Source organism: Corythoichthys intestinalis, chromosome 8 (assembly GCF_030265065.1).
Source record: "Corythoichthys intestinalis isolate RoL2023-P3 chromosome 8, ASM3026506v1, whole genome shotgun sequence".
Taxonomy (NCBI): Eukaryota; Metazoa; Chordata; class Actinopteri; order Syngnathiformes; family Syngnathidae; genus Corythoichthys; species Corythoichthys intestinalis.
In genome coordinates this window covers 19031121-19043365 of record NC_080402.1, presented here as the reverse complement: position 1 = coordinate 19043365, position 12245 = coordinate 19031121, and the positions used below count along the sequence as shown (strand labels likewise).

General features: G+C 38.8%; 1 protein-coding gene across 1 annotated transcript in view; it reads left to right on the top strand.

Moving 5' to 3' along the window:
* spred2a (sprouty related EVH1 domain containing 2a) overlaps positions 1-12245 on the top strand; it is a 43118-nt gene that overhangs the window by 4959 nt on the left and 25914 nt on the right. Inside the window, exons 2-3 of the mRNA XM_057843300.1 lie at positions 9871-10045; positions 10171-10339. Coding sequence (XP_057699283.1) covers positions 9871-10045; positions 10171-10339 — 344 coding nt within the window. The remainder of the gene's footprint in view (positions 1-9870; positions 10046-10170; positions 10340-12245) is intronic.

Sequence of the window (12245 nt, the reverse complement as noted above, 5' to 3'; positions counted from 1 at the left end):
ATTCACATAATAATGCCATTTAAGACTTTTTTTCTCGTGTCATATGCTCTTTAAATAGCCCCAATTACCTCATTGCCTGGCATTAGCTGCCACTGACGGCCATAGACGTCCAATCCGTTTGAAGTGGGAGGGATGGCAGCGAATGAACGAAAGTTCATTCGCTGCCACCCTCCCAATTCAAACAGATTGGGTGTCTACTAGTGATAAACTCACTCCAATTCACAGCAGAAGCTTGTTTTTCTGTTTATTAGTCGTTTTTAGAACATCCTAGAATGATTTCCTGACCAATGTATCGATAATCGTTGCATCGCCATATCGTCAGATCATCGTTTTCGTGAGCTTTGTATCGCAAATCGTATCGTATCGTGAGGTACCGAGAGGTTCCCACTCCTACGTGCTGTTGCTTTCGAAACTACAACTGAGCTTTTTCAAACCCTCTCAAAAAGTCTAGTCTAGTATGAGAGTATTTTGGCTACTGAAAAGAAACCGACGGCCGCGGCTTGGAGAAGGAATGAAAGCCGACGTGCAGGCAACACCTCCAACATGATTTCACATTTACGTGACCATCATCCGTCACTTTACACAAAATTCAAGGTAATCATACACAAGTGTTGTCTCTTGCTCTCACTCTCCATTAATATTCAACTTATTAACTTCATACCGAACAAACATTTCAAAATAACAAATTTTACAGCTATAATTGCAACACCTTGAAACGCGGTATTTTTGCTTATGGTTATCATACCGTCAAAATGTCATACCTGCACATGCCTACACAGAGACAAACAACCATTCACGCATACACAACTGCAGACAATTTAGAGTGTTCAATCAGCCTCTCAGTAGGGCTGAACGATGTTGGAAAAAATGTCATTGCAAGTTTTGGGGGGGTTGCAATATATTGCAATAATAGTGCTGTCAAATTTATCGCGTTAACGGGCAGTAATTAATATTTTTGATTAATCATTTTAAAATATTAGACGCAATTAATGCATGCACGGAATTACCTGTTCATGCGTTGCCTTAAAACAGTTTACAATGACGCCGTTTAGCACATTGAGAGCGAAAAGGCAGAGTGTTGAGGTGGTTGCAGGTTAACGTTGCATTCGTAGGAATAATTGACGCAGAATAAGTTTTCTTTCAGCCAAAACTCGGAGCGTTTAATTTCCACCGACATGCGGATACGTCCATTTCTCATGCTATCTTCGCATGCAATCCCACAAATCAAAGTCAAACAAAAATGACGCACTATAAGTAGTACTTTCGATGATTAAGTCCCATCCTGCCATCTTGTGGTGAAAAGACAATACGTCAAAAATAACAAGCAATAGGAACATTATTTCCACATCAACTGAGGACACATTCATGAATACAATACATTTCTCCCAACATAGTTCCCAGGTTACGAACGAGTTCCTTTCTACGCTGGCGACGTAACCCGACTTTCCGCGTTAAGTCGTAATTAACCCTTTAAGTACCTTTAAGTACCACTAAATCTCAAAATAACTATCTAAAAAGTCCAAAAATATTGTATTTTGTTTAAGGATAGAGGATACACTGCCCTCTGGTGGCAGTGTTGGGTCTGGCAGGACTGTCGCCTGGTATAACTGAGGAGCAGACGTCTGACATGGATAAAGGATAGCTGCACTCTGGTTTGGCCCACATTAGGCTGTAAGTTGTTTCAGCTAATATATGTATGCATTTGTAATTAAGTTTAGAACTACAGTTTGTGTAGTTATGTGTGAGCGATTTGCTCTGAGAATTGTAAATACCTTAGGATTTGTAGCATTTGATAATTATCTGGCAAATTAGGCTAATTTAAATTTACATATTGATTAGACTAGATGGACGTTTGAACACCAGTAGTTTTGTGTCAAGTGTTTTATTGTTAAAATGCGTGTCGTTTTGAACGTAAGTGTACATTTGTGTGTTACAGCTTTACGAATTGTCAAAAGTGAAGGAAGTAGAAAGCTTCAAATAGCACAGTTGGTTTGTTTGCTTTCTGTAAAGCTGAACAACTTCACGTAGAGTGAGGACAGAACACGTCATATTAATAAAGTCAAGTAATAAAAAATAGATATGTACGGTACAATTAGGTACTGTTTATACGACACAAGGCTTAGTGGAAACCTTACAATTTGGTAAAGATAAAACAATTTTGCAAAGAAGTGTGGGCTAAAATTCTTCCACAGCCATATGAAAGACTCATCACCAACTATCGCAATTGCTTAATATCAGATATTGCTGTTTCAGTTTCAAGGGGGCAATTACTTCTTACATATAGCTGGAGAGGTCTGAATTTATTTGTGCCTTGATAAATTACTTAGTCATTTATTAATTGCATTTTGAATTTCCTTAGGTTGTCTCTGTGTGATATAAAAATGGATATCAAGAAAGAGCCGTACACTTTTCCACGGCACTGTAAGTGTACAGCCTAGTTTTAACTCTGGGTGTAAGTTTTTTGGACAACAATACAATATTTGCCAATATTACAAATTCTATGATTCGATACAAGGGCTTCAATCGTTTCAAATCGATGTATTGTTAAACCCCGACTAATTATCAAGCACGTGAGCACTAACTGTCGTGCTAACAATGCTTAGCTTTTTTTCACAGCCAATCTCGCCAATGTGTGTGTGTGTTGTTGCAAACCGCCAGAAAATTCAGTGATGACTCATGCTGCACACACACATACCATCTGTTTGAATGGCAAGCTGAATCACATGCAAATACACACACATACACCTACACACACAGGAAATCAGCAGTGTGCATGTGTGTGATGATTAATCAGGAAAAGAAACAACTGAACAAGATGTATTTCTTTTTACACACAATTCAAGTGTTACTGTTTTCACCAAAAATGTTTTAAAATCGTAAGAAAAAAACGTAGAGAGTGTCAATGTGGGTGGGAGGAGTCTTGTGGCATCACATGACAAGCAAACCGTTTGCTAACTTTAATAACCTAAGGAACGTAACTCCAATACTGGGAACCTCTGGGTACTTTATGATACGATTTGCAATACAATGCTCACGGTAACGATTATCTCACAATGTGGCGATGTAACAATTATCAATACATGGGTCAGGAAATTATTCTAGAATATTTTATTATGCAAGTGATGAACAAAAAAACAAGCTCTTTTCACCTTCTGTTGTGAATTGAACTGAGTTTATCACTAATAGACGTCCAATTTATTTGTACTGGGAGGGTGGCAGCGAATGAACGAATATTCGGCAACCCAAAATCAACAGGAAGTGACCCAGAAATGCCCCAAAATAAACAGCAAGTGACTGAAAAACAACAGCAAATGACCTTAAATGCCCCAAAATCAAAACTCATCGGTCACTTTCTGTTGATTTTGCCTTATAGAACAGGAAGTGACCAGGGAATCTCCCCAAATGAATAGGCAGGGACCCAAACTCATTTGAAGTGAACTGTAAATGTCCTAAAATGTGACTTGGAAATGGCCCGAAAATCAGAAGGACTGGATGTGGATGTTCTGGATTCGAATGACCGGATGTTCATTCGTCCCTCCCAGTCTAAATTGACTGGGCATTAGGGTGTCCCAGGCCCCCTATATAAAATCACATATTAACAGATTCGGAATCGCACACCCCTTCATTGTATTCCACTTGCTAAAAGAACCGAGCACACGAAATTTCACTCCCATAGCTGGTTGCTAAGGCTTCCCTCATTGACATTCCTACTGGACTGGCAGTGGTTAACGTGTCGGTCTCGCACTCTTCTGACTAATGATCGCCTCTCTCCCAGACCGATTGTCTACCTTGCACAATTCACATTGGACAAGGTGTTACATACACTGGTGCAATACAACTGAAGTGCAATACAACTGAAGTGCAATACAACTGGATAGTAGCAATACAACTGAAGACAGGGAAGTGACAGCTGCACTACTGGAAGCTGGCCTTGTCAGCCATGGGGAATTGGCGGCTGTGATGTTCGACGACCTAAAAGGTGAACTGCCACTCATCTTCGTCCTTCGTCAGGCACTGGTTGAAGTCGGTCGCCGCTCGCTCGGCAACATCATTCACCGACTTCAGCTCGGACACGACAACTGGAACTTCCCGCAGATCCGCGACTGTAGCTGAGAGAGGCAGCTTCAGGCAGTGAAACAGGTTCTGCGACCTCCGGGTGATGAAGTCGCCCAGGTCAGCCCTCTTGAGTGTAAGAGTCCTCCTTCCTTCCAGCCGCCGCAGTTCCTTCCCTTTCTCCTGAGCCTCGTAGAGGTTGCGCAGCATCTTGGCCTTCTCCTCTTCCTCGGTCTTCGTTGAAAACATCGCCAGGGGGGCCAAGTCCTCGCTCAAGTACCAGAGATGCCCACGGAACTTCTTGAGAGCAGCTCAAGCAGCTCAAGAAAGCATAAATTGCTACAAACAGGCGGTGCAGATTATCCTCCTGCTATGTTGCACAATGGTAAACAGCTTTAACACCCACTGTGGGATCCAGGGGGGCCAAAGGGGCCATGGCCCCCCTTTAGTGCCAGTTAAAAAAAAAAAGTGCGATTTTCTCGAAGCCACATTCTATCAGAAAAAGACTTGCTTAAACCACCTCCCACGTGGTAAGCTTCCCAAATCCGATGAGTTTTTCAAAATCAGTTATATTTTGGGGGGAAATCCCCCCCCTTCGAGTTTCAGATAGCTTTTCTGGATCGGCCACTGTCAACCCCAGGTCAAGGCAACAACAACAAGTGCACAACCGCATACGTTCTATGCATGTGAGTGCAAATGGACAGTTGAAAACATCAGGATGATGCCCCTACCCGGCTGGCCCCTGTATACGGCATAGCAGACATTACATGTGCTCTGAGGGAACCCTAAATATTAAGCGATCATTGTGAATTTTTTCTCACAGTACTTTGGCAAGAAGTGGAATGCATTGAGAGGGTGTGCGAGGTTTCCTGGATTTACTTTTTTGGGACACCCTACTGGGCATCTGGCGCTAGGGGTTTGACAAAATATTGAAATGGTGATATATCGTGATACTTTGTATCCCAAAAGGTTATCGATATGCTCCTGCCAAGAATCGAGATATCGTTTTAAAAAGGTGTCAATGTCTAAAAAAAGAAAAAAAAAATGAACCAACAAGTTGCTACCAAATTCTTACACCATTTGTGCACGGTACTTGACGCCAGAAGCGGATTTTAAGGGGGGCCAGGCCACCCCCCCCCCCCCCCCGGTGCCCAAAAAGTGTCATTGCATGTAATTGACTTGCCAATATATATATAAAAGTTGTAAAGCAATAAAACTGCAACAAAAATGCAAAAATTAATGAAATGAACCAAAAAACATTTTTATAACGGGTCGAAATTATTTTTCCAGCACCTTAGACAGTCATTTGCTTTGCATATAATTAAAAAAATATATATACTATATATATATATATATATATATATATATATATATATATATATATAATTAGGGCTGTCAAATTATCGCGTTAACGGGCGGTAATTAATTTTTTAAATTAATCACGTTAAAATATTTGACGCAATTAACGCACTTGCCCAGCTCAGACAGATTTAAATGACAGTAGAGTGAAAGGCCCACTTGTTAATTGTGTTTTGCGGAGTTTTGCTGCCCTCTGCTGTCGCTTGGGTGCGACTGATTTTATAGGCTTCAGCACCCAGGAGCATTGTGTAAGTAATTATTGACATCAACAATGGCAGGCTACTAGTTTATTTTTTGATTGAAAATTTTACAAATTTTATAAAAACGTAAACATTAAGAGGGGTTTTACTTTTAATATAAAATTTCTATAACTTGTACTAACATTTTTCTTTTAAGAACTACAAGTCTTTGTATCCAGGGATCGCTTAAACAGAATGTTAATAATGTTAATACTAGAGGTGTGCAAAATTTCCGATTCTTAGATTATTCGCGATTCGGCCGTGGAAGATTTGAGAACGATTCACAAACATCCAAATTCCGATTATTGAAATATGCCAAGTAAAGCAGAAGTACGACACACTCAGCGCGCCGCGCAGTCTTCGGTACGCAATTAGGGACGGAGCGAGAGTAGCTAAACATCATGCTTCTCATTACCCGGCCCCTCGGGTAATGCCAATGCTCAACTCACGGCTCTAGCTCAACTCATGCCACGAGATAAAAAAAAAGCAACAACATACCTGACTGCTGACGAAAAGCTGCTACAAGCCACATTATGTTACGGTAGATATCATTTATATAGGACTAGATGCATTATAGCTTCGGTATCGTTACCAGCACATCTACAAAAAACTAGATGCGGGCGTTAGTAACGGCCGCCATCTTAAAGCAGTAAACTTCCCTGCAAGGCTGTTGTTGCGAACCTTCCAAGCGAACCTAATTAACTTTTTATCTAAAATACTCCTAAATCGGTAAAATATTGACTTGAATCTATCTTTAAAATAGTTTTAAAACTTTTACATGTTGAAAGTAGACAAAAGAGAAATTATGGAATAACAGGAGCAATTTTAACAACTTTAACGGTTGATTCACAACATTAAATTAATTGAAAGTAGTTTAAAGCTGCTGATATAGAATGGGGACTGGAGTTTTTTATTTACTGTTATTTTTGTATATTTGTTTACTGCTATATGTTAACTTGATACTGAAATAGTAGTTTGGTTTAGCCTGAGAGGATTTTTGAACAATTTTGGAACTAATGTACAAAACAAATTAAGGAAAAAAAAAAAAGGAGTGAGGTGCATCAATAATCGTTTTATAATCGAATCGGAGCCTCTGAATCGTAATCGTAATCGAATCGTTAGGTGCCCAAAGATTCCCAGCTCTAGTTAATACCATCTTGTTGATTTATTGTTATAATAAACAAATTAAACAAATACAGTCCTTATGTACCGCATGTTGAATATATACAGTATATCCATCTTGTGTCTTATGCTTCCATTCCAACAATAATTTACAGAAAAATATGGCATATTATATAGATGGTTTGAATTGCGATTAATTACGATTAATTAATTTTTAAGCTGTAATTAACTCGATTAAAAATTTTAATCGTTTGACAGCCCTAGTGTGTATATATATATATATATATATATAATATATATATACAGTGTTGTTAATAACGGCGTTACAATATAACGGCGTTACTAACGGCGTTATTTTTTTCAGTAGTGGGTAATCTAATTAATTACTTTTCTCATCTTGGCAACGCCGTTACCGTTACTGAGGACGGAAAGGCATGCGTTACTATGCGTTACTATATTGGTCGAAAAGTCTGAGGGTGACGGACTCACCGAGACGACAGAGCAGAACAGGAGTGGGGAGGAGGCAAAAAAGTTGTGACGCCGAGCAAACGCGATGCTAGGTAGCTCCAATAATACATGTTGTAGCCGATAGCCTACAAACTACGCCCACATGTTATGGTAGATATGGTAGACATGGCAGATATCACATGTACTGTATATAGATATAACTAGATGCAAATGACAGACATGGCACTAAAAGCGTTAGTAGACAGCCGCCATCTTAAAGCAGTAGACTTTTTAGGACGGCTCTGTTGTAGAGAACCTTCCTAGCGAACCTAAGTAACTTTTTATCTAAAATACTTCTAAATCGGCAAAATCTTGACTTGAATCTATCTTTAAATGATGAAACAGTTTTAAAACTTTCATATGTCGAAAGTAGAGAGAAGGGAACTAATGCAATAATGGGAGCAATTTTAACAACTTTTAACAGTTGATTCAGGGTAAAGAGAAAATTAGGGTAAAGAATTGGGCTCGGGCCAATTGTACCAAAAACCTTCACAAAAAACTTCACATTGTGTGCCCAATGTTTTTTTTTTTTTTTTTTTTTTTTTTTTGAGGGGGAAAAAAAAAAAGTAATTATCACCAATTACTTTGCCAAGTAACTAATTACTCTTACATTCAGGTAATTGAGTTACTAACGCAATTACTTTTTGGGAGAAGTAATTTGTAACTATAATTAATTACTTTTTTTCAGTAAGATTAACAACACTGTATATATATACATATTAGAGAGATATATAGATAGATAGATAGATAGATAGATAGATAGATATATTAGAGAAATAACATTTTTAAAAAAGATTTTTTTTCCTTTGATTAAAAATATTTTATTTTGATTGAAGCAACTTTTTGGGGGATTGAATGATTTAGACACAAATGTCCTAATCATAATATGGCCCAAACACAAAAAGGATTGCTTCAATAAAAGAAAACTTTTTCAATGAAAAATTAAGTGTTCAAATGCAAATTTTTCAATCTCAAATATTTTTTCGCATTCAAAAACTTTTTTCTATGATTGAAATTTTTCTTTTTTTTGATTGAAGTGATTTTTCTTTTTGAAAATCTATATTTTTTAAAGCAACGTATTTTTTGATTGAATAATAGAGAAAAACGTCCTAGCCAAAATGTGGCCCAAACACAAATCAACATTACTTCAATCAAAAAGTTTCTTCAATCAAAAAAAAATTAAAATTAAAAATTAATCAAAGAAAAATAGCTTTCACATGCATTTGTTTTTAGTTTGAGTTTCAAATTTATTTTTGTATTCAAACAGTTTTTTTTTTCATTGAAGCGACTTTTTTGGGGGGTAGAAAATATAGATTTTGATAGAAGCAACTTTTTTTTTTAATTGAAGCAAGTTTTTTTTTGATTGACGAATAAGGACACAAGTCTACCTCCATATGGTTTCGCCCAGGGGATACAATTTTTGACTGGGGTAACTACATTGGCACGACACTGGCGGGCGTACCAAATTCAATGGATGACGATCTTGGCAAAAAGTATTGCCAAAGCAGCCTGATTTAGAATTCCCCTCAAAAATGAGGGGAAACAAAAAATGCTCTTTGTCAACTTATTATTAAAAATATTCTTGTAAGTTAACTTTATGGCAGACACTGCATTTTGGGGTCATCAACATGTTGTGCCCCCCCTGCCCCAAAAGTCAAACCCAAAAGCCTATGCTTGACGCCCAATCCATTTAGACTGGGAACGTTCGTTCATTCGAAGCCAGAGCATTCACAGTCATTCTGTTCGATTTTCAGGGCATTTACAGGCCACTTGCTGTTCAGTTTAGGGCATTTACAGGTCATTTTCTGTTGAGTTTGAGTCACTGCCTATTCATTTGGGTAATTCCCAGGTCACTTCTTGTTCTGTAACTTAAAATAAACAGGAAGAGACCCATAAAATACGCCAAAATCAACAGGAAGTAACTGAAAATCAACAGGTAAATGACCTTAAATGGCCCAAAATTACCTCATGGCATTGGCTGCCACTACCAGCCATAGACGTTCAATCCGTTTGAAGTGGGAGGGATGGCAGCGTTGCCACCCTCCCTCTTCAAATGGATTGGACGTCTACAAGTGACAAACTCATTACAATTCACAGCAGAAGCTTGTTTTTCTGTTTTAGTTGTTTATAGAATATCGTAGAATGATTTCCTGACCAATGTATCAGTAATCGTTGTATCGCCATATCGTCACATCATCGTTATCGTGAGCTTTGTATCGCAAATCGCATCGTATCGTGACATACCAAGAGGTTCCCTCTCCTAATACCAGCACATATCTAGACTGACTTGGCTCCAAAGTCTTGGCGAGGACAATACAATGACGTGTAATACATGTTTTTGGATAGTTATTTTGAGATTTAAGAGGTATTTAGGTGTACTTAGAGGGTTACTTCCAACGCAGCCAGCGTACCCGGGGACTACGTGTATTGATTCTTGGCAAAAGCATATTGATAACATTTTGGGATACAAAATAGTACGATACAACACCATTTTAATATTTTGTCACACTCATATATTACAATACACTTAAAATAGTCCAAAATAACACGGACTGACCGTTTTCATTGTGTGTTTTGTTATGGTGGGCAGTGACAGCTACATGGTGCGCGTGAAAGCTGTGGTGATGACCCGCGACGACTCCAGTGGCGGCTGGCTAGCGCAAGATGGCGGCCTGAGCCGAGTGGGCGTGTGCCGACTGACGCCCGCCGGGCTGTTGGGTCGCAGCAGCTTCCTCATCCACGCGGAACGACTGCGAGACAGACAGGTGACAACTTGCGTGACCAATTTCTAACTAGAGCTGATACCCGCACATTTACGTTCAGCTTAGTTTGTTTTGACGTTGACTGCTTGATAATACTTTTCAGTAATGTCTTCGTCCTGTGGTGTCAGGTGATTCTTGAATGTTTCCTGAAGAAGGACCTGGTCTACACCAAGGCCACACCCACTTTCCACCACTGGAGGGTGGACAACAGGAAGTGCGGCTTGACCTTCCAGAGTCCGGCCGACGCGCGCGCCTTCGACCGCGGCGTGCGGAAGGCCCTGGAGGATCTGACGGAAGGTACGATGACATGACCGTGTTACTGTGTCTTTTTTCTCATAAACGACCGCAACGTACAGTGGGGCAAATAAGTATTTAGTCAACCACTAATTGTGCAAGTTCTCCCACTTGAAAATATTAGCGAGGCCTGTAATTGTCAACATGGGTAAACCTCAACCATGAGAGACAGAATGTGGAAAAAAAACCCAGAAAATCACATTGTTTGATTTTTAAAGAATTTATTTGCAAATCATGGTGGAAAATAAGTATGTGGTCTATACCAAAAGTTCATCTCAATTAGTGCTGCAACGATTAATCGATTAACTCGAGTATTCGATTAGAAAAAAAGATTCAAATTAAATTTTGCTGCTTCGAGTATTCGTTTAATTAAAGTGGGGCTGTAATGGTTTGTTTATGAAAGTGTTTGCATTTACTTTAATTGATTTGGGTGGATACACTGCCCTCTAGTCTGCCTCATTTTACATGGCCAAATCCAGCTCCTCCCTGTTAAGACCAACATAAGCTAGGTTTTTGTTTGAACTAATGTTTTTTAATGCATTCGTAATTTAGTTTAAAGGTATATTTTGCCAATTTTTGTGGTAATATGTGTCTGAACCATTTGTTAAGAGCATTGTAAAAAAAAAAAAAAAGTATTTTCTAGCATTTAAGATAGTGGAAGTTTACTTTGTAAGTTAGCTAATTGTTCTTTTGTTGTACCTAAGTAGATCCTTATTTACTTCTTTTTTTATACCATTTGAGGCCCAGCTCAGGTATTTTAATTTTTTCATGTTTATCCGATTACTCGATTTGTCGAACTAACTAGTTCATTGATCAATCCACCACTGAAATAATCGATAGCTGCAGCCCTAGTGTGTTATCAAGCGTAATGAAAATTTTAGGTAAGAAATAAGATTTTTTTAATAAGAGTTTATAAGATTTATAAGAAGTTTTTGAGTAAAAACAGTAAAAAAGTTTTTTTGTTTTTTTCTAGTCACTTCTGAGATGCAATTGTTGGCTGTTTTCAACAATGTACATCGAAAATAAAGACATTGTTCGACTGAAAATGGTTCAATATTAGATGAAATGTCTTGTTTTGTGATGTATATTTATAATTGCTCCTTACCTAAAAAAAAATGTTTTATCCGATTACTCGATTAATCGATAGAAATATCAGTCGAATACTCGATTACTAAAATATTCGATAGCTGCAGCCCTAATCTCAATACTTTGTTATGTACCCTTTGTTGGCAATAACGGAGGCCAAATGTTTTCTGTAACTCTTCACAAGATTTTCACACACTGTTGCTGGTATTTTGGCCCATTCCTCCATGCAGATCTCCTCTAGAGTAGTGATGTTTTGGGGCTGTTGTTGGGCAACATGTACTTTCAACTCCCTCCTCACCCCGTGGCGTCAAAATGATAACAAGAACTGGGAGCAAAAATCCCAGAACCACACGGGGGGGCCTAGTGAATGACCTGCAGAGAGCTGGGAGCACAGTAACAAAAGCTACTATCAGTAACATAATGCGCCGCCAGGGACTCAAATCCTGCACTGCCAGATGTGTCCCCCTGCTGAAGAAAGTACACGTCCAGGCCCGTCTGCGGTTAGCTAGAGAGCATTTGGATGATCCAGAAGAGGACTGGGAGAATGTGTTATGTTCAAATGAAACCAAAATAGAACTTTTGGTAGAAACACAGGTTTTCTTGTTTGGAGGAAAAAGAATACTGAATGGCACTATACCCACTGTGAAGCATGGGGGTGGAAACATCATGCTTTGGGGCTGTTTTTCTGCAAAGGGACCAGGATGACTGATCTGTGTAAAGGAAAGAATGAATGGGGCCATGTATCGAGAGATTTTGAGTGAAAATCTCCTTCCATCATCAAGGGCATTGAAGATAAAACGTGGGTGGGTCTTTCGGCATGACA